A 27,764-nucleotide genomic window follows, 5' to 3' on the forward strand; every position below is an offset into this window, starting at 1 on the left:
CAGTGCAGAAGTCTTTTATCTCTTTGGTTATGTTTATTCCTAAGTATTTTATTCTTTTTGATGCTTACATTAATTTTTGATTCTTTCACCAAAATTTCTGTGACAAGGTACTTACGAAGGGAAAGGGAGTTTATTTAGCTCATAGTGTTGGAAGTTCAAGTTCAAGATCGAGAGGCCCCACACGTTGGGTGTTTGGTGAGGGCAGTGGATGGCAGTGGTGGAGTGTGTGTGGAGGAAGCCTCACATGGTGGGCTAGGAAGCAGAGAGGGAGAGCAGGGGCCGAAACTTAGGCTTCTATAATAATCTCCTAATAAGAAGTCACATGAGAACTACCTTCTGAGGACACATCCCCAGTGACATAGGGATCCCCCACTGGGCCCCACTGCTTAAACACTATAGTTAGATTAAGTTTCCATCCTCGTAGTGCCATTAACTTATGACTTAAAACTTTGGGGTTTGAACTTACACATGATTTTGGGGGCCAAATCCTATTCAAACCATAGAAATGTAAGTGGTATTGTTTTCTTAATTCATTGTTAAAAAGACATCTATTTGCAAGGCAGAGCAACTGTGTGGGGCGGGGGGGGGGGGGGGGGGGAGGGAGGGAGAGGGGGAGAGAGACAGACAGACAAACTGACTCTTCCATCTGCTGATTCACTCTCCCAAATGCCTGCAGCAGCCAGTGCTGGACAAGGCCAAAGCTAGGAATCAGGAACTCCATCCAGGTCTCCCACATGGGTGGCAGGGCTCCAGTTTTCTGGCCATCTTCTGCTGCCTTTCCAGGTGCACTGGCAGCAGTCGGGACTCAAACTGGCATTCTAATGTGGGTTGCTAGTGTTGCAACTGGCAGCTTAACTGGTAATATGCCACAACACTGGCCCCCTTAATTTCCTCTTTTTATTTAAGAAAGATAATAATTTATTTTACTTTTTTTATTATGATGATGATGATGTATTTGAAAGGCAGAGTTAGAGGCAGAGGCAAAGAAAGAGAAGGAGAGAAGTCTTCCATCCGCTGGTTCACTCCCCAAATGGCCGCAATGGCCGAAGCTGAGCTGATCCAATCCGAAACCAAGAGCTTCCTCCAGGACTCCCATGCAGGTGCAGGGGCCCAAGGACTTGGGCCATCTTCTACTGCCTTCCCAGGCCATAGCAGAGAGCTGGATTGGAAGTGGAGCAGCCGGGTTTCAAACTGACACCCAAATGGGATGCTGGCACTGCAGGTAGCAGCTTTACCCACTACGCCAAAGTTCCAGCCCCCATTTATTTTAAAATTGAGAGTTACAAAGGAAAGGGGAGAGACAGAGATCTTCCATCTGTTGGTTTACTCCCCACATGACTTCAGTGGCTAGGGCTGGGCCAGGCTGAAGCGAGGAGCTGGGAGCTTCATCTGGGTCTCCCAGGTGTGCATCAGGGGCCCAAACACTTGGGCCTTTCTTGGTTGCCCTTCCCAGGCCATTAGCAGGGATCTGGATTGGAAGTGGAGCAGCCAAAATAGGAACCGGTGCTCATAAGGGATGCCAGTGTGGCAGGGAGCAGCCTCGCCTGCTATGCTACAACGTCTGCCCCTTTAGTTCTTTTTGATGGGACACTGTTATAGTGTATAGACATAACTAATTTTGTGCATTGATTCTGTATCCTGCAGATTTGTTGAAATCATAAGTTTGTTTTAACTGGTTTTTCTCTTTTTCTAATATGTGGAATTTTTAGTCTTCAACATATAAGATCATGATATCTGTAAATATAGTTTTACTTCTTTTCCAGTTTGGCTGTCTTTTCTCTTGTCTAAGTGCTCTGACTTGGATTTCTAGTACAATGTCAAATAGAGTGGGGAGGATGGGCAGCTTTGCTTTGTTCCTGATCTTAGAGGGAAAGGTTTTAGTCTTTGACTACGTTAGTTGTGGGCTTTTAATATCCTGGTTTTTTTTTTTTTTTTTACTTACTTGAAAGAGTTAGGGAGAAAGGCAGAGACAGAGATTGATCTTCCATCCACTGGTTCACTCCCCATATGGCCACAATGGCCAAGGCTGGGCCAGGCCAAAGCCAGAAGCTTCTTCCGGGTTTCCCAAGTAGCTGCAGGGGCCTGAGTATCTGGGCCATTCTCCACTGCTTTCCCAGGCACATTAGCAGGGAGCTGGACTGCAAGTGGAGCAACTGCAACTTCAACCAGCACCCATATGGGATGCTGGTGCCACAGGTAGTGGCTTCACCTGTTGTACCATAGTGCTGATCCTGACTTTGATATGTTGAGATAGTTTCCTTCTAATTTGTTGAGTGTTTTTATTGTGGAGAGGTGTTGAATTTTGTCAAATGCTTTTTCTGTATCGTTTGAGATGATCATGTGCTTTTGTCCTTATTCAGTTTATGTGGTGTATTGATCTTTTTTTAAAGATTTATTTTATTTATTTGAAAGACAGAGTTACAGAGAGAGGTAGAGACAGAGAGAGGTCTTTCATCCTCTGGTTCACTCCCCAGATGTCCGCAACGGCCAGAGCTGCACCAATCTGAAACCAGGAGCCAGGAGCTTCTTCTGGGTCTCCCACATGGATGCAGGGGCCCAAGGACTTGGGCAATCTTCCACTGCTATCCCAGGCCATAGCAGAGAGCTGGATGGGAAAAGGAGCAGTCGGGACTAGAACAGGCGCCCATATGGGATGCCAGCGCTTCAGGCCAGGACGTTAACCTGCTGCACCACAGCACCAGCCCCTTAATTTTTGTTATGTTGAACCATCCTTGCGTTCCACTTGGTCATGATATATAAACCTTTTAATGTCTGTGAAATTTGGTTTGCTATTATTTTGCTGAGGATTTGCATCAGTGTTCATCAGTATCCTTGATGGGATATTGGTTTATAGTTTTCTTGTATCTTAGTCTGGCTTTGGTGTCAGGGAAACACTGGCTTCAGGATTAGTTTGGATAAGTTCCTTCCTCTTCAAGAGTTTGAGGAGCATTGGTGTTAATTCTTAAATGTTTAGTAGAATTCTTTAGTGAAGCCATAAGGTCCAGGGTGTTCTTTGTTGGGAGGCGGTTGATCAGTTTTGTAACTCCTTAATAAGCTCGTTGTGATATTTTTTGGTAAGTCTTGATAGATTATATATTTCTAAGAATATATTCATTTCTTCTAGATTATCCAGCTTGTTCTTTGATAATCTTCTTTATTTCTGTCGGCATCATTATGTTCCCCCTTTACTTTAATATTATTTGAATTTTCTCTTGAAGATTTATTTATTTATTTGAAAGAGTTAGAGCTGAATGAAGAGAGAGAGAGAGAGAGCGCGAGAGAGATCTTCCATCCACTGGTTCACTCCACAAATAGCTACAAGGGCCAAGGCTGGACTGGGCCAAAGCCAGGAGCCTGGAACTCCATCTGGGTCTCTCATGTTGGTGGCAGGGGTGCAGGTACTTGGGCCATCTGCTGCTGCTTTCCCAGGTGCATTAGCGGGGAGCTATATCAGAGTGGAACAGCCAGGACTGGAACCAATACCCTACATGGGATGCTGGGTGTTGGAGGAAGAGGCTTAACCTGCTGTACTACAATGCCAGCCCCTCTCTTTTTATCTTAATCTAGCTAAGGGTTTTTGTGGTTTTGTTGATTTTTTAACAAACCAAATTTTATTTTAGTTGATTTTTTCTATTATTATTACATTTGTTTCAATGCTAGTCTTTATTTCCTTCCTCTTGCTAACTTTTGTTTTAGTTTGTTCTTATTTATTTATTTATTTATTTGAATGGCTACAACGGCCAGAGCTGTGCTGATCTGTAGCCAGGAGCTTCTTGTGGGTCTCCCACATGAGTGCAGGGGCCCAAGTACTTGGGCCATCCTTTACTGCCTTCCCAGGCCATAGAAGAGAGCTGGATCGGAAGTAGAGCAGCTGGGACTCGAACTGGCACCCATATGGGATGCTGGTACTGTAGGCAGCGACTTTACCCACCTTACCACAGCACCAGCCCCTGTTTTTTATTTATTTGAAATCAGAGTTATACAGAGAGACAAGGAGAGGTAGAGAGAGAGAGAGAGAGAGAGAGAGGTCTTCCATCCGCTGGTTCACTACCCAATTGGCTGCAGTGGCCGGAGCTGTGCTGATCCCGAAGCCAGGACCAGGAGCTTCCTCTGGGTCTTCCCACTCAGGTACAGGGGCACAAGCACTTAGGCCATCTTCCACTGCTTTCCCAGGTCACAGCAGAGAGCTGGATTGGAAGGGGGTCAGTGTGGTGAAAAAAGAAGGTCATGCCAAGATGGCTGCTGATAACAGAGCCTGCCTGGGAACAGGCTGTGATTGGATGCCTTTGGAAACCACATGACAACGGAGCCTGCCTGGCAACAGGCCGTGATTGGATGGCTTCCGAAACCACGTGGCAACAGAACCTGCCTGGCAGCAGGCTATGATTGGTTAGGGCATAGACCGCCCCTTGATCGGATTGGCTGCCTTGACTGCCTTGGCTATTTAAGTTGCTGTACCAACTGAAATAAACGAGTCTGCAGGCTGTTAGCCTGTGGCCTGCTTTCACCCAGCTGGCACCTGGGTCTGTGTGGTGACTCCGTGCCTCTTGCCCCCACCACACTCTTCCTCTCAGAATGAATCCACCTCAACAGAGCAGCCAGGACTCGAACCGGTGCCCATATGGAATGCTGGCGCTGCAGGTGGTGGCTTTACCCGCTACGCCACAGCACTGTCCCCATTAGTTTGTTCTTTTCCTAGTTCCTTGAGGTGCAGATTTAGGTGGTTGATTTGAGATCTTTGTTCTTTTAAAATGTGTTTACTCTGGGTGGTGCCACGGCTCACTAGGCTAATCCTCTGCCTGCGGCGCTGGCAACCCGGGTTCTAGTCCTAGTTGGGGTCCAGGTTCTGTCCCGGTTGCTCCTCTTCCAGTCCAGCTCTCTGCTGTAGCCAGGGAGTGCAGTGGAGGATGGCCCAAATGCTTGGGCCCTTGCACCCACATAGGAGACCAGGAGGAAGCACCTGGCTCCTGGCTTTGGATCGGCGCAGCGCACCGGCTGTAGCAGCCATTTGAGGGGTGAACCAATGGAAGGAAGACCTTTCTCTCTCTCTCTTACTAACTCTGCCTGTCAAAAAAGAAGAAAAAGAAAAAAAAAAAAAACAACAACATAAAAATGTGTTTTCTTAGCACAGTTTTGGTTGCATCCTATAAATTTTGATTTGTTGTGGTGTTTTCATTGTCATTTGTCTCCAGATGTTTTCTAATTTCTCTTCTGTTTTGTTTCTTTTCCTTCGGAGCCTAAATGTATTGATTTTAAAGTTGTAGGGGATATAACAGTTTCATGTTTGGTTATAAGAGGATTGCTAATAGGGGAAAGTAGATCTTGTTAAAATAAGAAATAACCTAGATCATAGATTTCTTTCTTTTTTAAAAAATGTTTATTTATTTGAAAAGCAGAGTTTCAGAGAGGCAGAAAGATGAGAGAGAGAGAGAGAGAGAGAGAGAAGGAGGGAGGGAGGGAGGGAGGGAGGGAGAGGTATCTTCCACCCGCTGATTCACTCCCTAGATGGTTGCAATGGCTGGAACTGTGTTGATCTGAAATCAGGAGCTTCTTTGGGTCTCCCATGTGGGTCCAGGGGGCCCAAGGAGAGATCCAGAGAGCCGGACTGGAAGTGGAGCAGCTGGGACTCGAACCTGCACCCATATGAGATGCCGGCACTACAGGTGGTGGCTTCACTTACTACACCACAGCGCCAGCCCCCCCCCCCCCCCCTTAAAGAATTATTTGAAAGGTTGAGTTTCAGAGAGGCTGAGGCAGAAAGAGTAGATTTATTTTTAGAGCTTTCTCTATTGGGTTGTCCTTAAAAAAACGGGGGAAGGGATTCCCACAGAAAAAATTCCCCTTGTTCCACTGAGCTAGAACAGTGGGCAAAAGTGGCACTGTTTCAGTAGACACAGAGTGACCACGTCCGAGCACAAACCACTGAGCTCAGTGCCTGAGGTTCAAAGATGAGGAAGACATGTCTCTTTCCTGAGTTTCAGTTTGTAAAGAGGTTGAAATAAAGTTGGTGATAATTCCATAAATGAATGAGAAAAAGCTTGGCAGGGAGAACTAGCACTTTCCCCTCTGCCCAATGACACCTTGAATTATTTAACTCTTCCTTTTAAAAAATATTGTGTTTTCCCCCCTACACAGGCACAACACTATCACTGGGCGATGGCTGACAAGGTTCCAGGCCGTGTGGGACCCTAAACAAGAAGACTGTATCGTAGTTGGCAGCATGGCCCACCCACGGCGGGTAGAAGTCTTTCACGAGACAGGGAAGAGTGTGCATTCTTTTTTTGGTGGAGAGTGCCTTGCTTCTGTGTGTTCCATCAACGCCATGCACCCGACTCGGTATATTTTGGCTGGAGGTAATTCCAGTGGGAAGATACATGTTTTCATGGATCAAGAAAGCTGCTGAGTTTTTGGTTTCGGAAGAGCAATTTGTTCAGAGGGGTAACTGGCTAAGGAACCTCGTGACCCAGTGACTGAGTGTATTAACTTATCAACAGGGTACATGCAGGACTCTAAATTGCTTTATTAATAAGACCTATGAACGGAAAGTACTTTGAATGAGGGAGCAGCTTGGAGGCCTTCTGTACAGGATAGTGGGGGGATTTGAGCAGAGGCTGAGATGTGTTCAGCACTTAACTGGGCAGTATGTTGAGAGTCTGACATACATTACAAGCCTTTGAATGATCACTGTTAAAAGTTTCTGTGATCTGATGACAGGTTGTGATTCCATAGTGATACTTAGATTTGTGATTTATTTTCTAATTCAGGATATTTATTTCTAGACTCACACTGGAAGAAGTCCTGAAAGGTCATCTATTTCAGTGGCTTAGAAACTTTTTTAGTTTAACCAAGGAGACCTTTTTGCGCGCAGCCTCTAAGTTAACTCTTCCACAAAGCGCAAGGTAAACGCCGAGCAGCTGTGGTTCCCTGGGGCAAGGCCTGCGTCTGTCTGCTGAGCCTTTCCTGCCCGCCCGCCGGGCTCAGGCTGTGTCTGCTGTGAGCCCTCTGCCCCAGGCTGCTGTTTCCTAGCCTAGGAGTTGCAGCTCTCTTCTCTTGCAGTCAGCTTCGTAGTCATGACTAGTGTTTAAAAAGTGAAAAGGAAAGAATTCGTAACGAACAGCAAACCTAGTAAGTATTGCTTTGTACAACTTAGTTACATAAGCATATATCTATCTGTAGGTATATATGTTTATGTATATTCGAGTGTAAAATATTTTTTAATTGTTGCGGGACAGTTGAGTCGTAAGAATTAATCCCCTGCCTTACAGTGTCTCCCCCAAACAGCCTGTCCCTAAATTCTCCAGAAGATTCAGCAGCCTGTTACATGAAGACCTTCGTTCCTATCTGAGGGAAGTGTTATAAAATACCACTTTTGGCATTTCTTTTTTTTTTTTTTTTTTTTTTTTTTTGACAGGCAGAGTGGACAGTGAGAGAGAGAGACAGAGAAAGGTCTTCCTTTGCCGTTGGTTCACCCTCCAATGGCCGCTGCGGCCGGCGCGCTGCGGCCGGCGCACCGCACCGATCCGATGGCAGGAGCCAGGAGCCAGGAGCCAGGTGCTTTTCCTGGTCTCCCATGGGGTGCAGGGCCCAAGCACCTGGGCCATCCTCCACTGCACTCCCGGGCCACAGCAGAGGGCTGGCCTGGAAGAGGGGCAACCGGGACAGAATCCGGCGCCCCGACCGGGACTAGAACCCGGTGTGCCGGCGCCGCTAGGCGGAGGATTAGCCTAGTGAGCCGCGGCGCCGGCCCTGGCATTTCTTTATAATGTTTTCTTTTCAGAAGCTATAGTAAGTTCAACGTGTCTGTGCCTGGGAAGGGCAACTGCTGTGTCAGTGACTAATGTTACCGAGTGACATCTGTCCAGCTTGTTCATTGCCAAGCTACTCCTGAAAGCCTTGTAGATAGCTTCAGCTATTGAATTCTCAGGAGGAATTATCTTCTCATAATTCTGTATGACAGAAATAAAGTGATATGTAATTTCTTTGAAGAATACTTTTTTTTCTAAATAATTATCTTCTCTTAATTAAACTTAAGCTTTGAGGTCTAGTTTATTGGTTGTGGGTGTTTATAAGGAATAGGAATTCTCTCTTTTTTTAAAGATTTATTTATTTATTTGAAAGAATTAAAGAGATCTTCTATCCACTGGTTCACTGCCCAGATGTCTGCAATAGCAGGTGCTGGGCCAAGCTGAATCCAGGAGCTTCTTCACGGTCTCCCACATGGGTAGGAGGGTCCCAAACACTTGGACCATTTTCCACTGTTTTTCCCAGACCATTAAAAGAAAACTGGATTGGAAGTGGAGCAGCTGAGACTTGAACAGGTGCCCATATGGGATGCCTTTTTTTTTTTTTTTTTAAAGATTTATTTATTTACCTGAAAGAGTTCCACAGAGAAAGAAGGAGAGGCAGAGAGAGAGGTCTTCCATCTGATGGTTCACTCCCCAGTTGGCTGCAACGTCCGGAGCTGTGGATGATCAGGAGCCAGGAGCTTCTTTTGGGTCTCCCAAGCAGGTGCAGGGGCCCAAGAACTTGGGCCATCTTCTGCTGCTTTCCCAATCCATGGCAGAGAGCTCGATCGGAAGCCAGGTCTCGAACCAGCGCCCATATGGGATGCTGGCACTGCAGGCAGTGGCTTTATCCACTATGCCACCGTGCTGGCCCCGGGGTTGCTTATTTTGCAGGCTGCAGTTTTTCCTGCTACGCTGCAACAGAGGCCCAGAATTTTCTATTTTCTAGGTGCCAAAGTAGAGGAATTGATATGTGAGATGCAACACTAATGTATGAAATGGAAATGGAAAGTAAAGGTAAGAGAAGTTGAGTTATATTTAAAATGTTGAGGAAACAGTAAAGGAAGGCTTTAGGTTCCTTTTCCCTTTTTCTATACCAATTTCACGGGTTCTAGAGTGGCTAGTACTGTGTGCATTTTTTTTTTAATGAAGTTGAAAACTGTATCAAATTAGTACCATCATTTAAGCTGTGAATACTTGGCAGTTAATTCCTTGTCCTTTACAACGTTAGCAGCGTTAGCTTCATATAGCTGTACTATCTATATAGATCCAATTTTCCTTAATAGAGTTATATATATATTCTTGAGGCAATGCAGGAAGGAAGGAGAATGAGCAGGGACTTGTTTCTTGGTGATAAGCTTTCTAATGGAGTACTTGTTTAATCTAGAAAGCATATAAAGGAAAATTGTTTCCCTTAGGACATTCTTAAACCGTAATCTGTATTGAAAGGCACTTCTCCTTGAGACTCCATTATAGCTGTCACTGTGTGTGTCAGGACTGCTCCCTCCCTTTGGGAAAAACCTTCTCTGGAAGTCGTTGTCATTGTGATGCTCAGCCTTTTGTCACGTGACTTCAAGGAAGAAGCAGAGCGCTCTCCTTTTGGGTGGACAGACTTGGTAAGAGTAGGAGAGAATGTAGATGGACGGGAATGGCATCTGAGTTGCCTGAGTCCTGTGTTAATGTTCTGGCCTTTGAGTTGCCTTTTCAGGGAGAAGGCAAGGAGTTGTAGGGTTGATGGGGAGAGTCACAGCCTCTGTGCCAGCACGCGGTACTTGTGTGTGACCTTCACTCAACCTGCTTGGTTTTCCTCATCAGAAAAGTGAGGTCCAATTTATCTCTGAAATTATTCCACATTTATAGCTTCTCAGTTTCTAATGGTATTTTTGGGGGGAGGACAAGAATAATCAGCGGATGTAAGCAGAACAGTTTTTATGTGATTCTTGTCATGTGTGGCAGTCAGCTGTGGAGACCCCACTGATTAAAAATATATATATACACATATATATATATTTTAAAGATTTATTTATTTGAGAGGTAGAGTTACAGACAGAGGGAGAGACAGAAAGGTCCTCCATCTGCAGGTTCACTCTCCAAATTGCCTCAATGGCTAGAGCCAATTGGAAGCCAGGAGCTTCTTCCAGGTCTCCCACATGGGTCTGGGGCCCAAGGACTTCGGCCATCTCCTACTGCTTTCCCAGGCCACAGCAGAGAGCTGGATCAGAAGTGGAGCAGCCGGGACACAAACATGCGCCCATATGGTAGAGGCTTAGCCTACTACACCACAGTGTTGCCGTTCCTACCCCCAATATCCTTTCATTTCTGTGTTGGTAACTTTAAGGAAGGGAAGAAATATGAGACAAGCTATAAGTTAAAAAAGAGTCCACGCTCCATGATATTTAAATATTTATTTAAGTTTAAAAATAATCTCCATGGCACCAATGATTTTTATGCTAACTACAACTACATGTGTAGAAAAAAGTACATTGCTTTGAAGGAAAATGTAACTTAGAGTTTTGGCACACGAAAGGTTAACAACTATATATTTTTAATGAAACTAAGAAATTCACATTTGCAGGTAGTTTAACCTTCTACTGCTTAAAGATGCAGTACACTATTCTTTAGTAAGAGTTTTATTTCTTCTGATAGATGAAGCTGTGAAAACCATTGCTTTTTCTACAATGATCTAAAACTATAATTTTTGAGAGAAAAATGAGAGACATAGAACACAGTAAAACCAGGTTAAAAACTTGAATGACTTTTAATGGTGGGGAGAGACCAAAAAAATAGACTAGTCACCAACAAAGAAAGTTTCTTATTCAAGTTCTATTTGAAAGCAAATTGAGGGAAACTTTTCTTTCCACATTTTCTGGGCTAAACCCTGGAAAAAAATCCTAAAGTTTGTTCAGAGAGCAAAATTGAGCTTTGGGAATGGTACGGACGGCTGTACTGTTGACTCTGGACACGAGGAACACACCAGGAAATAGGATACTGCATCTCTCCCTACTGTGAGTATGAAAGGTCAGAGTCGAGGCTGTCACTCACTGCATAGAAACACGGTATTCTACAGACTGAGGTAGGAGCACTACACTAAAAGGTAATCTGCTATGTTGCATAAGACAAGTCCATGTCCAGGTTCACACCAGCCCCCTGTTTCCTAACAGCCTTTTCATCTGTGGGTCTGTTTTTCACTTTAGTCCATGCTAAATCAAGCCTTGGCTCTTAGATGACCAGTGGCAGTGGCTCGCAGGTCTTAAGTGATCCCTAACCTTCACCAGGATCTCCCTCTGTTTGTCTTGTCACTTGGTCAATAGATGTTTGTAATTCCGTGCAGATTTTTGCTGGTATGGAAATGACCAGACAGGCCCTCTTGCCTTCTTAGCTTTGGTCTTGTTTTAGCATTCCGGTACTTGATCTTGCTCCTCCTGGCATCGAACATCTCTTTGCTGGTTGGTTGGTTGAGCACCCGTTAAACAAGCAACTCTGATGCCTCCACTGGGGAGGGTCCTCGGTCTTTCCCGCTGGCTGGGAAGTGCAGCTGATCTGCTGCCGCCGCCGCCATATTGGCAAGGACCAGCTTTATTGTCTAGCTCAGAGCTAACTTATTATGGCCTGCAGGCCAGATTCAGCTCACCAACTGATTTTGTAAAGTCTGATTGGAACACAGCCATGCTCCTTCATTTACATATCAGCTATGGCCGTTTTTGTGCTATGATGGCAGAGATGAGTCGTTGTGCCAGAGTATGGCCCGCAAAACCAAAGCAAGACACTGGTTCCTCTCTGGCACTTTGAAAGAAGTTCGCTGACCTCTGGTGCAGATGGAAGGGCATCTTCCTTTACAATTTTGCAAATCCTCTCTTCCCCCTGACTATTCCACAGCTACTATCTATTCTAAATAGACATGGTTTTGCCATCTCAGGACACAGAATCTACAAGTGACTCATTCTCTTCTGTGTTTGGGGCTTTCAGACATCACAGCTGCTCCACTGTAGTGTGGGTCTCAGGAATAAGTCCCCTGCCCATCCTTAAATCAATCCTCAGGCCCCAGATGACCTAGAAATCTCTCCCTGAGATGAAAACAAGATCTCGTGTGTGATTGCTTTAAGGAGTTCGGAGCTCACACAACCTTCCAGGCCTCCGCCAGCAAGGCGGGCAAGGGCTTTCCTAGAACTTCTTTTGCTGATGCAGCGAGTGACCCTAGGGGGCAGCATTTCTACATCTAAGTGCTGGTCTCTGCCATGTTCACCTTTTGTCTTTCGTAGGCATCTCTTGGAAATCCTATTTAAGGAGATTGTTTTCCTGGTCCCTTCCAAGGCTGCTCATTGACCATGGAATTCTATTTTCTGAAGCTTTTCATTCTCAGGGTTGGTTTCTTTCTTGAATCACTTAGTTCATCAGGTTCTATTTTCTTAATTTGTAAAGTAAGAACAAAATATGAATTGATAAGAAAATAACATTTTGTTAAAATATAAATTGGTCTTTTTTGCGGGGGTGGGGGCATTGTGTACAAAATAAGCACTGCTCTGTGAATTCCCAGTCTCTCAGGTAACTCAGCTCTGGTTTCTGTTGGCTACACTTTGTCCAGCAGTTCTGACAGCACGGTCTGTGGCACTAACGCCCCTGGAGCACTATAAAAGTCTTGAGGTTCTTCAGAAGAAAAAAAAAGTCACAGAAGTCTAAGTTCATTATAGACAACTCCCGGTGCTGCCCACTAGGCTCCGGTCTAAGGGGACAGACTTACCCCACCCCTGCTGCTGCTGCTGAAGCGGTGGTCCCTTCTCTGCTCAGATTTGAAAAAACAAAAGAAAATCCAACTCAGACCATCATAAGAAGCAACTTTCCATTTAATCATTCTCCACGGATGGTGACTGCTGTAAGAGTTCTGTGTGGCAGGGAAACCTGGGCAGTCCCCGCTGTGCAGACCCCTGGCCTGCCCCGCCCCTGCGAGTGTCCTGGCTCCAGGGAGCACCAGGACAAAGCTCTCTAGTCTCCGACTCGGGCCCCCACCTGCTGGGCGACACTTCTGTGATCACCAGTAGTAGCAAAATAAATTATTTTTATTTGATACTTTTCAAAATAATACACATCTATGAAAACTCAAAATTCAAAACCAAAAATTATCCTGCAGATCGAAGGATGAGAACCAGAACTGCTGAGCCTTCTTGAAAGACCCTCTGAAGAAAATGAGTTTCCCCAGCTGGGTTGACAGGGCGTGAGCCTGTCCCTTTCTTCTGAGAAACAACCCTCCTAGGCTGCGGTGGACTCTGTCATGAGAGGAGGACCTGGTGTGTGTGCCGATGGTTCCGCGATGGGTCCCATTGCTGGGAACGGTAGCCGGGCTCCTGGGTCCACCTGGCTAGTTTGGGGGAGGAGTCATGCCTTCTCAGGTGTCAATGAGCAGGCTCACCACTGAGCGGATTTTGCAGGCAAACCATCGCCTGAGGGGACAAAAGTATTGATAGTGGAATTGTTCAAACTCAGGGGTCTGGCGGATATCGCGGAAAAAGGCAATGTCAAGGTCAGACTCGGTAAGGATGATCAGGAGGAGGAGCAAAACAAAGAGGAGTCCCATGGTCACAAGGAGCAAACGGAGGACACTTAAAACAAACTTATTCACCTGTTCCTCCTCCGGCCCGCCGTGCCCCTGACACAGGGCCCTGAGCTCTCCTCGGAGGGCCTCCACCTCTGAAGCAGTGGGGGTGCTGGCCTCAGACTCCTTCTCCTCCTCAATGCTGCAGGTCGCGCCGTTGACCTGCCGGGAGAGCAGCAGCAGCTCCAGGCTGTGCTCGGCCACCGGGGTGGGCAGCACGCTGTCGGCAGGGCTGTAGGCCTCGTCTGCGATCACGGCCACCCGCTCGTTGCTGTCTGCCCGGCTGCTTCTCACGTGAGGCAGGAAGGTGTCCCCGTGGGAGGAGGAACGCACGGGGGTAGAATGGGCGCTGTCCCGCAGGGACTCCAGGCCTGGAAAAGCAAAAGGATCGTGAGTATGTGCTCTGGGTCCCAGCACACACTTCGCTGTCCAGTGGCACCCACAGTTTTATTGGGTCTCCCTCTGTACACCCCCACCCCACAACCAGCAGCAGTGGTTGCTGCTCCATTTGGATACATCACGAACAGGACAAGGGGAGCAGCAGGAGTCAGGATGACCATTTTAGAATGTTTTTTTGTTTAAGATTTGCTTATTTGAAAGGCAGAGTTACAGACCGAGAGACCGAGAGGTCTTCCATCTGCTGGTCCATTCCCCAGATGGCCACAACTGGGCCAATCCAAAGCTAGGAGCTTCTTCCAGGTTTCCCATGTGGGTGCAGGGGCCCAAGGCCTTGGGTCATCTTCAACTGCTATCCCAGGCCACAGCAGAGAGCTGGACAGGACGTGGAGCAGCCGGGACTCGAACTGGCACCCATATGGAATGCTGGCACTGCAGGCAAAGGCTTTACCCATTATGCCACAGCGCTGGCCCCCTTGTGTTTACTTTTTGCTTATGGTTTTGGCCCAGTTTGTAAAAATTCTGCCTTTCCTGCCAGGGATGTCCTGGGCCTGGTTTTAACCCCAAATTTTTTAGAAGGATCTGAATCACACGCTGACCCTGACACAGAATTGGGGCCATGGTTCAGGGATCTCGAGTCTGTCGAGTGGAAAGCCTCGAGAGGCCCGGGGCAGGAAAAGGACAAGTGTGTCTTGCCTGATTGGCCTTTATCGAATACTGACTGCCAAGGACTGCGTGGACATCTCTGCAGCCACACAGCACGCAGTGCGGCGCTCACGAGCTCAGGCCCCTGGATTGGTACAGTTGCTAGCAGTCTCCTCGGCCTCGTGGTTCTAGCTGTCCTGACCGTGTGGGATGCTGGAGAGCGCTCTGCTCTTCCTCAGTGCCCCCTTTGGTGCTACAGGGAACAGTCCCCGGCCACCTGCGTCTCTCTGGACTTTAGAAGGATCGGGGTCCAGGACAGCTGACAGCACCATATCTTCAGACACTCCAGAGTGCAGAGCAATCTAAGGTTTTGTTGAAGGGGGAGGAACTGTCTCACGTTTGTTAGGAGAAAGGAAGGGCCTTCTAGCCCTAAAGCCACTCATCTCTTTGCTTTCTCAGATGGAAAGTTCTCTTTCCAAGACTCTCCCAGGTCTTGGACCCTGGCAGGGAAAAACAGGAATGGGTTTTATCTGTAAACAGAGCAGCCGCCCAGGCCCAAGCCTTTGGGTTCATGGTCACCAGGTGTGGCCCACATCCCAGCACTCCTAAGGAAATGCTCAATGTCTGCATTTTCCACTCCTGGCCCCCGTGGCTCTCCCGGCCTTTGGAGCTTTCTTGTCAGAAAAGCCAGGCCCCTTCTGCTGCTCAGCATTAGCACTGGCAGGCCCAGCCTGCACCAGGTCTCCAGCTCAGTAAAGGTTTGCCCTAACTAGGGCTGATGAGGGAGTTGTCCAGTTCAGAGGTAGATCCAGAAGCTCAAAGATCCCTTAAAATGGTGTCAGAAACCTTGCAGCAATTGGGGGTTCACTGTCCTTGGCTCCCTTATGGCCTGGCCATCTGTACCCAGCAGTCTGCCTCACTGGCCTGGCAGAGCCAACTCGGCGCAGGCACAGGTAAGTGTTCTCCAGAGGAGCAGACCCTGACATCTGTGTTATGTGGGGGGTGGGAGTCAGGGGCCATGGCAGCCCCCCACTATCCACGGCCACTCCCCATCACCTCACAACTTCTGCTTTCAGAAGCCTCACATGGTTCTGGCTGTATTCTGTTTGCCCTAATGCTTAAATCTTGGATTTGCATGTCTTAAACTTTTTAAAGCACTTTCATTTTATCTCTCAGCACTCCATGAAGTAGTGAGGGTGACAGGTTGCAGAACTTGCCTGAAGTCATGTGGCTGGTTGCTCATGGCATGGATAGAATCCAGACCTCTTCCTAGTTCACGTGGCTGCTGATCACATAGTTGGATTCCAGGGTAACAGAACAGGCCAAGATGGATGAAGTCAGCAGCCTACACCAGCCCTAGAATGAGGTCTCAAGTGCTCAAGAAACTCGCTCTCCCTCGTTCCAGAGCTCCTGATACTCCTCTGTCCTTTCTTGGTATGACCCAGGATTTCTGCTCAGTGTCTCCATCTGCACATGCAGCTGGAGAAGTATGTACCTTGGACTGTGTCAGGCAGTCACCGACAAAACAGAAACCTTGAGGCCCTAGTCACAGCACAGTGCTGGCCTGGCTCCTTCCCAAGCATTCTCTGCCCCTCTGCACGACGCCCTTGCAAAGGCCTGTCCCTTCACAAGGACAACTGCGATGACCAGACCTTCCGAAGCACGACTAGTTCAGCTGCCAGCAGCCACTTCAGTGCAAGCTTAGCTTGGTCTGTGATTAAGTCGCAAGCTTTCTGGGGCTGGAGAGAGGCAGCTGCTGTGACATGTGACATCAGAGGGCACCAGAATCTACCCGATGCTGTGAGCTGGGTGCTCTTGACAGACCAGCTAACGGATGGGCACGCATTTCTAGTAAGGCCTGACAGGTACACACACTCAGTTGTCAGCCTCTGCTCCCACAACAGAAGACATTATAATTCCATGTCAGGTTAATCCTGTACGAGAAATTCAGTCAATACTATAGAAACTGCCACCCACCCCACTCACCCCATTAGACCTGTTAGTTAGGGATGGATGACGTGGGTGGGACCTGGGTTAAGTGGCATAGCAAAACAGACAAATGTCTTTTACCTTGGAGGTGTTCTGGCTGATTCCCTTGCCCAAGGGTGGCTCCCAGTGGGCTGCGGGGCACAGCGGTCAGGACCCTGCCCTGGAGCCGGGGCCCCATCCTCAGGATGCGCACGCTCAGGGGCCGAAAGCAGTGATTAGTCAGGCGGAGCTGAACGTGGACTCGGGTGCGAATCTTAATCAGAGTCTTCCCCATGGTGGCCCAGGAAGACGGACTTCAGTGGAAACCGGCCGGGCAGAGATGCAGAGAAGAGGACGGGAAACCAAGCAGGGACTCCTGCTCTAGAGAGGGGAGGGCAGCTCCCCAAGCCTCAGCTCAGGCGGAGCTGCGAGGAAGGGGCAGCGGTGAACCCGTGTTATCAGGGGCCTGGATGCCATCAGAAGCACTCAGAGCCATAAAAAGCCACGCTTCCCCTGCCTGGGGCCTGTGGAAGGGCCTGGAGCTCTCAGAGGCTGAGGGACAGAAAGGGCAGTGAGCAATCCTGAGGGCAGGGGAATCGAGTGTCCAGGAGATTCAGAATGTAAAGTTAGGACGACACTCTGCTCTTCTAGGCCGCATCTGGTACAACCTGCCCTGCTGCCAGCAAACACACACAGGCAACGCTAACTTTGGCCTAGGTGGCTCTGAGAGGAGGTAGCTGTGGGGCTGGATGTGGGCTGGTCCCGTCCTCCACTCAGCCGTATGCTGTTTGGTCCCTGCTGCTGAGTGGTGCCCGTGGGGCACAATGAGGAAAAGAAACAGAAATCCCCACGCTGCCTCTGGGTCAAGCTGGCATTTGAAACACACTAGCTTGGCATCCCTGACAGCAGACAGGAAGCAGGGCTAACCAGTTCTTTTCTTTCTTTCTTTTTTTTTTAAAGATTCACTTATTTATTTGAAAGGCAGAGTTACAGAGAGGCAGAGGCAGAGAGAGAGAGGTCTTCCATCCACTGGTTCACTCTCCACAGGGCCACAACTGGGCAGACCGAAAAAGAAGCCAGGAGCTCCTTCTGGGTTTCCCATGTGGGTGCAGGGGCCCAAGCACGCAGACCATCTTCTGCTGCCTTCCCAGGTGCGTTAGCAGAGCTGGGAAAGCAGCAGGAGATGGCCCGCGTGCTTGGGCCCCTGCACCTCTGGGAGACATGGAGGAAGCTCCCGGCTCCTGGTCAGATCAGCCCAGCTCCGGCCATTGTAACCATTTAGGGGGGTGAACCAGTTGAATGGAAGATCTTGCTTTCTAACTCTGCCTCTCAAATGAATACATAAATCTTTTTTAAAAATAATCTTTGAATTCCAGTTTTCCTTGAACTTTTTGAATCATACTTTTTTTTTGGGTAAATGTTCCATTGTTTTTGGAGATAGCAAATAAAAGCTCCTCCCCTAGAAAGGTCAAATGGTTTGTGTCATGCTGGCTTATGGGCTGTGTGGACTACAGGAATGAGGCCTTGGATGGCGCGTGGACCAATTTCAAATGTCTAAATCCCCTGCCTCTCTCCTGAGCCCTCTCACAGCCCTGCGTATCTGCGCAGCCTGTTCAGTTAGGACTGGGGTGTGTGTCAGAACTTTTAAAGGCAAAACGCCCTCTTGAGAGATGGTGCTTCTGAGCTCTTGCCTTCTGGAAAACAACCCCTTCTTTATTCCTACAGGCTTCTAGCCCTCGCACTGAGAAAGCCACGGACCTGTCCACTTCCACCTCCTCCCTCTCCTCACCCTGAACTTGAGAGGTTCCTTCCTGCCAGCGTGTTTCCTAGCTGCTTCTCCTACCCCTCCTGTGCCTAACGGGTCCCAGGCCAAGGGCTGCCACTGGGATGCAGGCTGTGCCTGTCTGCCACAGCCTCAGGCACAGGGTGTGCCGAGCAGGCTGGCTTGGTGAGCAGCACGTGGGAGCCATAATCTGCCAAGTGGGAGATCCTGCACGCCTGCAAGGATGACTTAATTTGAATAAAGAATCTGTTGCTGCAGTGGGAGAAGGTACGGTCTGAGAGGGGCTGGAAGCAACGCCAGGGCTGGGCCAGGAACTGAGGCAGCCTCACAGTCTACCTTAGGGGCGCCTGGGGCCTACTGTCCCCGCCCGAGTGCTGCCAGCCGGCTTGGCAGCTGAACCAAATGCACCACAGCGCCAGCACTCTCCGGGGAATGCCGACCTCACGGCCATTCCTCCACATGGTGTGTAGGTAGGAGACGCCTCTCCTGTTTTACATCCTGCATTAGTGCTGGACTGACCGTTGTCCCAACTTGCTGTACAAGCTTGTGCTTTAACCTGCAGGCTTCGGACTCAGGATAGATGGGAAGAAAGCCCACAGAGAGCAAGCAAGTTCAGCCGCTGCTAAACTCATTTCACCTCCCGGAAATGTACACTCTGAGAGCAGAGGTCAGGGGAGAGACACACACAGTCCTGCAGCTCAGCCTGCGATGAGAGGATGCGTCAGGGGACTGTCTGATGCCGGTCAGATCAGCGTCACTTCAGAGGTGGCCCGGTGACCGTGCCTGGTGGTTCACGAGGCCTCTTCTGCACCCCGCTCCGTCCCGCAGGGGCGGCAGTAGGCTGCGAGGTGAAGCTGCTGCCCCAGGAGCACAGGAAGAGCTCCTACTGGAACCTCATCTCTGACTTCTGACCAGGCTGTGCACTGTCTCATCCCTTTAGTAAGTACTGCTTCATACATGAGCTCCCTGGCGACCCACGAGGGAGGCAAAGAATGCGACTCGACTCTACAAATGGAGCAATTAAGATACTCAAATAATTAAGTAACTTGATGGCAGCTGTCTAGCCAGAGCTTACAACCCCTAGACTGGTTGGAGTTGCACACCACACTCAGGTGACGCAGGGGCTCCCGCTCACAGGGATACGTCCTGGCATCTCCAACCTGAGCCAGGCAATCACACACGACATCCTTGCTAACCTGTGCAGTTCTTTTTCATTAACAAGCAGCGCTCCCACCCCAGTTTTCACCCCATTCACACCAGAACAGAGACAGGTTTGAAGCAATCTTGCTGCTGTTTCCTGCTATTTGCGATCCGAGGTCTTTGAAAAACAGCATCTTTGGGAATGAAAGCTCTCAACTCTACACGCATTTGCAGCCTGTGAGCACACTGGGTCAGTGGTGACAGCTAGAGGGCAGTATTTCCAGATCATCTAAGAGTTTTAGCTACTACAGAACAAGTTGTTGGCCTCAGCAGCTGGGGTATCTACTTCAGTGAAGACGCACAGATCTCTCCCCACCTCGGTCTCGCCCAGAGGGAGGGAAGGCTGGGCAGTGATGGGCGTACTGCGTTTCTGGAGACAGAGGCATGGAATTCAGGATCCAACAGGACAGGGTTCTACAACTGAAGCAGAAGGTGGTAGCAGCTACTGGAACGTGCCAGAACCGAGAGCTCAGGACAGTTAACTCTCAGCCATGCTGATTAGTTAGATCAGGAAAACAAATGGGAGAGCAATTTCAGAACTGCGTGGGACCCGGCTGGTCCCTTGAGTTGACAGACAAACCTAAGGGCTAACCCAGTACTCTGAGTTCTCAAGCCCTCATCAACGGTACAGCAGGTGTGGGTGGGAGCCCTTCCAGGCACAGCCAGCTGAATTCCCATCCACAGGGCAGATCCTTCCACCTGCCCCTGGGGCTCTTTCTCTGAAATTGCCGCTGTCTCTGAAGCCAATCAGCCTCCCCCAGAGGAACCCAGCAGTCACCTGCGGGGGCTCAGGCTCACCTTCCATGATGGAGATGTGGACGGCTCTCCTGCGGGTCCTGGGGACGCTGCTCAGCCGCGGGCCGTGCGTTATGGAGGGACAGCTCCGGCTGGGAACCATCCCGGCTCTGAGGTTAAGGATGATCCACGTTAATCCAGTGCACAGACAAATGTGGTAGGGCCTGGAGTTGAGTGCTGGCTACTAGCATTGCCTGGCTACATTAAGTTTTGGTCTTTTTTAAGAGAAAAACCAAAAACCCTTTAATATCTTCTCTTTGTCCTTGGCCACTGGGTCCCAGTCAGAGTCTGCTTTAAAACTCTTCACTTCCTTAAATCTCAGGCTCACTTGAGCTGTGTGTGTGTGTGTCAGGGGAGCGGGTAGTAACAGTACCACTGGTTACATGGGGCAGGACTGCCAGGGAGGAGAGTTCCAGGCTGAGCAGGACTCCTGCAGATGTGCCTGAACACCAGCCCATCCGACTTCCAGCAGAGACCGTGAAAGGGGAGTCATGTGTTCCCACCATTCCCAGAGGCGAAGGCTGGTTGGCAAATCCTAGACTTCTTGGCCACTCATATTCTTTCTGGGTCTTAGCAGGTTCTTAAAGACAGGCTTCTGGAAATGCAATTTAGATATATTTGAAGTATAGATCCCTAAACTATTTTAGATTCACCGTGGCAGGGCGATGGCCTGTCCCTGACTTCCTATAATGAAATCGGCTGGGATACGTCTTCCATGGTCTGTAACCAATGTAAAGTCTTGGAAAGGCAGAGGAGTGTTCGTGAGCAGGGCGGCCTGGGTCTGCTCTGCTGTCTACAGTAGCCTTCCCTGCCTCACTCTCTATAGGGGTCAGTGCCTGCTCGCCACTGCTTTAGCTGAGAGCTTTCTCCACCCCTTCTTCAGCCTCCTCCAGCCCTACACCCCTGGCCTGGTGGTAGCTATGGTGTCCCCGAGCTTCACAGTACCCAAGATTCTGCATCTTCAGATTCTGGGTCTAAGCTGGAAGTGGCTCTGGGGGACGCCTGGGCAGCCTACCTGTGTATTTCTGGTGGTTCCCGTTTGATCTTGGCACTCGACTCCATGACTTCCTTTGCGACTCGCCCGCTGTAGGGAGTATCATGAAAAACAAGCAGCAAGAAATGAGCCAGTGTTCCCTGACGGGGCTCCTTTCCAAGATCACCGACGCTTTGGCTGAACTGGGACAAGCAAGGCCTGTTGGGCCTGCCCTGCCCCGATGTACTGGTCATGGAGAAGGGCCTGCTTGCCAGGGTGAAGAGCAGTAAAGTGTCCCGGCAGCCTGTCCTAGAGGGCTCTCCATCCCCGCATTCCCTGGATCTTGCGTTCTGAGATTCTGTCTTCACTGCCCAGTGTGGCCCACTAATGTCACACACACACACACACACACACCCTTTAGACAGTGAGACGTTGGGGGGGGGGTCACTGTCATAGTTCTCATTTTGCTGCTGTGGAAAGGAGAAGACACATCTTTGAGACCCTACAGATGACTGTAGGGAAGGAAAGAAATAGTGATGGGGTTAGGTGGCAGGGCTCAGGTCTCTCTGGGATTCCCCAGTCTCTGTCCTCAAGGAAAAGGACCACTGCCTGCCTGTTCTCCAGAGAAAGGTCTGAGAGTGGATCCATGCACTTACTTACTGTCATTATTTACCTGTATCGGAACCGGCTCCCTTTAAAGAATAAATTGCTGCTTGACACCGTGCGGACTTGGCTCGACTTCTCCAGCCTGCAGCAAGGCAAAGCGACACACGGCCTGAAACCGCCTCGCCAGGGCTAGGGCAGCGCATTCCCAGTTCCTTCCAAGGGCTACAGGGGGACTCCACCCAGAAGGCCCGGTTCACAGCGCACGCTGGTCTCAAGGGCTGGGCTGACAGCCCGCTGCCTTCCTGCCTCAGAGCTGGGCCCACCATGTGGAAGTCCCCTGTAATGTCAGAAGGGAGGCTCCCCACAGCTGTTTTGCGGGACTCACCGGGGGCTATGGGGGAGTAAATGCCAGGGGAACAGCAGAATGCCACCTCTAATCCCAGCCGGCTACTTGTTAGCCGTGTGCAGCCTCGGTGTTCTGATCTGTAACACGAAGGGGCTGGGACTGCTTGATCTCGGGTTTCGTCCAGTCTAGTATTTGTGCTCAAGTCCGTGTCTGGGTAGTTGTGGGTGGAGGAGACCGAGGCTGCGCTTCCTGTCCCATTTCCCTGGTGGAGGGTCCTACAGTGCTCTATAGTTAAGACTGCCAAGTCCTGCAGTGAAGAAACCAGCTGAACTTTAGTAAAAGTTCCTTCATTTATTTGAATTTGGAGCTACCTCCCTTCCCTAGAATCCAATTTACTGTCACCTTTGGGGCCACACACAGCTGATGTGGAGGCTCTGGGAGGTCACGGGCACTATAAACCATCCCCCTGGGGGGGGGGGCCCACTGACCCCTTCAGCTCTTTCTTAGACAAGGAAGCTTAGGCAGCTGCCCAGATCGCTACTGCAATGTGCCCAAGGAGCCTACGGCACTACCAGCCAGGAACCATCCAGCTCTGCAAACCTCTGGCATGAGCGGGCGGTGATATGCAGGGAACTGTCCCACAGCCTGTGGAGAGCCCCAGGGAGAGACATTCCCAACTGTCCTGGCTCCAGGAGGCCCACTCGCCCTCTGGCCGAGCATGTCCTGGGCTCTGGCCTCTCTCCCTTCAAGGCACTCACCTAAAGGTGGGCCTGGGGACCGGGTGTGAGAGATGCTGAGGCGAGGCCTGGCCCAGGCGAGGGGCTTTTAACGGTTACATTAAGGCGGCAATGGAAACACTGGAAAAGAAGCTGAGCTCCAGCGTGCATGCTGCCAGGACCGGGTATGAGCGGCAAGCGCTGAAACTGAATTTGGTCACAGGCTCAGAAGTATGCTTCTGCTCCATGACACGGATCCAAAAACAAGGGCCTTCAGGAGTGCTGCTGGAGGCAGGGAAAAACACGAGGCAAGGAGATTGCTTCCATCTGCCTTAGATCCTTTGGCACAGGGAAAGAGAATGCTTCCAAATCTAGCATCGCTGGGGCAGCGAGAGCTCAGGGTGGGCCAGGCCTTTATCTGCCCTGCCCCCTCTCCGCTGGGCCCCATCCTTCCCGGGCTGCTCTTGAGCTCCACAAGCAGGGGTTTGCATTTCAGCTTGTGGAAGTGGCCACGCCTGAACTCTGTCCTTGCAGGCAAAGGGCAGGCGGCAGCAAAATGAAGAGGTGTTCTTGGCCTTCCCTGGACAGCAGGGCCTTGGCAGCGGGTCAGTGTGTCCATGCCAGAGTCTCTCCTGAGTGTCTTCTGGAGAAGAATGTCCACTCAGGTTAGAGTCCAGCTGCCCATTCGGTTTAACCCTGGTGCTGGTATCAAATGCGTGGTGAGTACTAAGCAATTCAGAAAGCTCGACCAAGAAACAGCCTGGGGGGCTGTGGCTCCAGTAACCCAGAGGCGACCACAGCAGTGGCCAGGGAGCAGAGTCTGTTCCCAGGAGGAGGACGTCTCGTCTCCGGGTAGGCTCAGCTGCCTTCAGGGAGGACGTGGCCTGTGAGGATTACCCCGGTAGAAGAGATGGCGCATTCTGGCTTGCCTTGTCCTGATTAGGTACATCTTATTATGTCTTCTATTTTTAAAACAAGACCAAAGGGTTTAGTGAAACATACTTCACTTAGCATCACCCTGGTTTCATGATGGGCCATTTCTGTGCTCACTAATGCTTTTATAGCCATTTCTCAATGAAAGAAAACTGAACCCAAAAGCCTCATATACATTCAAATCCTTTGGTTAGAGAGAGAGAGAGAGAGATCCGGTTTCTTAGTAACAGCTTGGCCCTCCCCACCTCCAGTTACTGCAACCCAGGCTCCTGGGCCCTTGGGCTTTGCCAGTGAGGGGTTGGTATCAACCTCAGCTCAGCACTGGGCACCCACCACGAAGCAGACCCAAGACCCAAGAGTCTCTCTAAGGCCTGGGCTGGTTCATGGTGGAGCTGCTGTGTTCTGGGACAGCTCTGGCCTCCCAGGGCTGGCTTGATTCATGTCAGACATGGATTGGCTTTTTCTGGGCCAAGCCCTGCCTCCAAAACACGCAGAGGTTCTCTGGGCTGTACATAGCTCCAGGGGTACAGCTGATGCCCTTAAAGGAGCCTGCGTTTTGCTCTGAAGTCCAGCCTTGTCATTTCATCTTCTTTCTCAACACTCCTCAAAGTCTGCCTGTCCCTGTCCCCGATAAACGTAGCCCTTGGGACTCTGGTTCTGCTAAAGGCAGTCCACGTCGCATGTGTCCACTCACTTGTAGAAGGCTTGGTTCTCAATTCCACATTTCCAGAGGTGCTTGCAGGCTTCTGGAGTGGGTGCAAAATATGTGAGAATAATTTTCTTTTCCTGAAAAAAAAAATCCACATGAAAATGGCCGAGTTGTGGATGCAGACGTGGATGGTGGAGCCCTGGTCAATGCCAGCTGCTGGGGTGAGGCTGTTTTGTGCATTGCCATTTCACACCTGGCAGGTCCAACGGAGGGTGTCTCGACTGGCTCAGGCTGAACCAGGAGAGAGAGCCGTTGGTGAAAAAGTGCCACGTGGGATTCCCATGTGAAGAAAAAGAACCTTACTCTGACATTTCTTGGGGGTAGGGGTCCTTGGGTGTAACCTCTGGGTGCTGTCGGCACCCCTGAGGAAGCTCCGTGTTCCAGGGCCTTCCCACCCCTTTGTGCCTCACCTCCAGCTCCTGACCTTGGTCTTGGCTGAGCATGCAGGTGGCCTGGCTCTACCTGGACCCCTCAGGCTGGGCTCTGGCCATCTGGAACCATTCATCCCTTTGCCCCTGAAGAGAAGGAAGCCAGCACTCACCTCTTTCTGACTTACGTATAAATAGAAAGTTTTCCCTTCAAATTTCAGCTTGGTCACCTCATTCCTAGAAGTACAAACAGAGCAGCTGTCACCTCACTGTGGGCTGTGTGTTCACAGCTAAGTCTCGTAGATGCACAGCCCACCCCGACTGGAAGGGGCTCCAGGCACAGACACAATTTTAGCCAAAATTAGAACTGAAACAAGACAGCAGCGCAGTGGCCTTAGAGAACAGTTGTTGGAACAGTTCAGTCCACAGTTTTCTGGTCAATCACACTAAAATAATAGGGTGATAGGAGGATTTCGGGCTCATCAACAGTGGCTGCAAAAGGGAAACATCTGCGTGGAAAGTGAGTCTAGGAGAGTGTCTGGGGTCATTTCAGGATTTGGTTCATAACACAGGTGCATTATCTGGACAGACTGTCAAACATAAGATGCCACAGACAGCTGATGAGGCCAAGTTCAAGATACAGCAAATAACGAAAAAAAAAAAAAACAATGCAACCAGGTTCTGAGGGAGCTGAGTCTTTTAGGTGACTGTGCCACTGGATGGAAAATGCAGTTTAATGCAGATGAATGTCAAACAGTCTCAGGGAGGGGCGGGGCAACATACCAAAGAGAGAGGACAGATTACATGAACAGTCATGCAGCGTACTGACCAGGAAAGGGGCTTAGGGGTAATTGTAGAAAAATCCTTGAAGCCACCAGCCCAGTGAATGGCTGCAGTAAAAGAGGCAAACAGGATACTGGGGTATGTCACCCCGGGACAGACACAAATCAGAAGAAGTGACATGGTTACTGTACATGGCACGGCCTAGACCTCACCTCCACATGCTGCTCTCAGCCTTGGTTACATTTACAAAATGGAAAAACTCCCAGACTGCAGGTGGATGTCCCTGAGAGCCAGAGAACCAGGCCTCGGCATCGGTCACCCCTCGCTTCCCTCCTCTCTGCCGAGTACAGCTGCCCTCCGGCTCACTGAAGCCACTGTTTTTTTCACCCATCTACCTAAGGTGGTCTGATCGTGCACACCTGCCTCCACTTGGCATCTCTGTAATTTCTGGGGAGATTTCTTCCAAGTCCTACGAAGTAGTAGAAAGGTAGTAAGAACCATGCACCCCAATTTACTGCCAGACAAAACTCAGGGAACAGGAAAATTACTTGTTCTCTGTGATCCTGGAAATCATGGCTGAGTGTGCTACTTCTGACCACCAATCCAAACCACACAGCCTTCCTTCCTGTTTCCTTCCTTCCCAATCAATCATCCGTCTCTTAAATACATGTGGGGTGGGGCGGGCATCATGGCTTCCAGAGGGATAAGGGTAACTTAGGGACTACAAGTGTTTGTAACAGGTGTATCCTACTTGTTTCTAGCTAAGAGACCTCAGGAGAGAGGCAGCCAGCCAGAATGTGGCCTGGGATCTGGGCTCAGGAACATCAAGCAGTCCAATGTGTCCATGTGGCAGGTGCTCCTCCTGAGGCCTGTTCCTGCTCACTGTCTTTTTCTGAAAAGTATCTGGTCGGGTAGGAAACCCCAAACCTCACATCTTCATGCAGGGAGCCTGGGAAGAGGCGTGCCTGGCTAACGCCGGGGCAGCTGACTGCCTGGTGAGGGGGTTGCTGTTGCAGGGGAAGGCACTGGCTGTGCGTGACAGAGGGGTGGCTTCCGCAGCACTCGCCTTGATCTTGGCACTGCCATTCCTAGGAGGGTCATGTGGGTTGGAAAGGCGGTGCCCATTCACAGGCTCGGTCAGGGTGCTAAGGGCACAGGCGGCGAGGTGCCTGCTGTGCCCCCAGAAGGAAGTTTACAGGAAGCCAGCCGGCACTCAGCTTGCTCATGAAGGCTCTGGAGAAGGCAAAGGAACCAAGGCAGAGCTCCGCTGGACAGAGAAGCCACTCATCTAAGCCTGCAGGAGGAGCAGGCCAGCTGAGAGGAGGCCCAAGGAGGAGGAGAAGAGACAGGGCCTTCGCAGAACATGCAATATATTCTGATGAGGCTGCCATGTGTGCACGGGCCAGCGAGCAGCAGGGTTTTCCGGATGCCCAGAGTCCACACCTACAGCCATGCGGCAGAGCAAATCCCAGAAGAAACAGAGAGGGAAGCAGCTCAAAGTAGCTGTGGCTCCAGTCGGTGCTGTGGCCTGCTAGAGGTGGGAAGGGACGGGGAGTGGGCAGTGGCTGCTGGAGCAGAGGACGCTGTGAAGATGCACAGGGGTGAGACAGAGCAACCTGGGAGCTCTTGGAGACAAAATGCTCACAGTTGGGGGGGGGGGTCTGAGGAGGGTATCTTGCCAGAGTGACAGGTGACTTCCCTCTGCCCCAAGGGTCACAGTCCTCAGCAGGTGACAGCTCCAAGGACTCAGTTCTCATGGACACTTCGCTATCCTCACATCTGCACCAGCCCAGGCCTCATCCTCCCCACAAATCAAACATCCCCAACCTTTCTCTCTCGGGAGAGGGTGCTGGCTCTCAGGGACACCCCTTTGGAAGAGCAGGATCCCTAGGAAGAGGCTCTACCTTCGTGAATCACCGTTACCAATGCGAGGCTTTGGAGAGGGCTCTGAGCCATAACTGCCTGATCACAGACAAAGGACGTGGGAACCGGAGCCCCTCCCCAGGTAAAAGGAGCTGGGTTTGGAAATGAAGACACTCACCATTTAATGAAGTGGACCCTCTTGTTTCCTTGAAGAACCACAAACCCAAAAGGTGTGAAGGCCAGAAAGGCAGCATTTCCTGACACATCCTGCAGCACAGAAAGACTTCTCATCAGGGGGAGGCAGGCACG

General features: G+C 50.1%; 2 protein-coding genes across 4 annotated transcripts in view; one reads left to right on the forward strand and one right to left on the reverse strand.

The window, feature by feature from the left end:
- WDR76 (WD repeat domain 76) overlaps positions 1-7,979 on the forward strand; it is a 67,598-nt gene extending 59,619 nt beyond the window's left edge. For 2 of the 3 annotated variants that reach the window (XM_017347914.3, XM_051821754.2), the window contains exon 13: positions 6,136-7,979. In XM_017347914.3, coding sequence (XP_017203403.3) covers positions 6,136-6,403 — 268 coding nt within the window. In that variant the 3' untranslated portion in view covers positions 6,404-7,979. 3 annotated transcript variants of the gene reach the window in all.
- Positions 7,376-27,764, reverse strand: part of FRMD5 (FERM domain containing 5) — a 372,357-nt gene continuing 351,968 nt past the window's right edge. Inside the window, exons 6-12 of the mRNA XM_070054852.1 lie at positions 27,634-27,722; positions 24,983-25,046; positions 24,427-24,518; positions 21,805-21,879; positions 21,174-21,242; positions 20,162-20,268; positions 7,376-13,742 (exon numbers count right to left, since the gene is read on the reverse strand). Coding sequence (XP_069910953.1) covers positions 13,165-13,742; positions 20,162-20,268; positions 21,174-21,242; positions 21,805-21,879; positions 24,427-24,518; positions 24,983-25,046; positions 27,634-27,722 — 1,074 coding nt within the window. The 3' untranslated portion in view covers positions 7,376-13,164. The remainder of the gene's footprint in view (positions 13,743-20,161; positions 20,269-21,173; positions 21,243-21,804; positions 21,880-24,426; positions 24,519-24,982; positions 25,047-27,633; positions 27,723-27,764) is intronic.

The sequence above is a fragment of the Oryctolagus cuniculus genome, chromosome 12 (assembly GCF_964237555.1).
Source record: "Oryctolagus cuniculus chromosome 12, mOryCun1.1, whole genome shotgun sequence".
NCBI classification, from domain to species: domain Eukaryota; kingdom Metazoa; phylum Chordata; class Mammalia; order Lagomorpha; family Leporidae; genus Oryctolagus; species Oryctolagus cuniculus.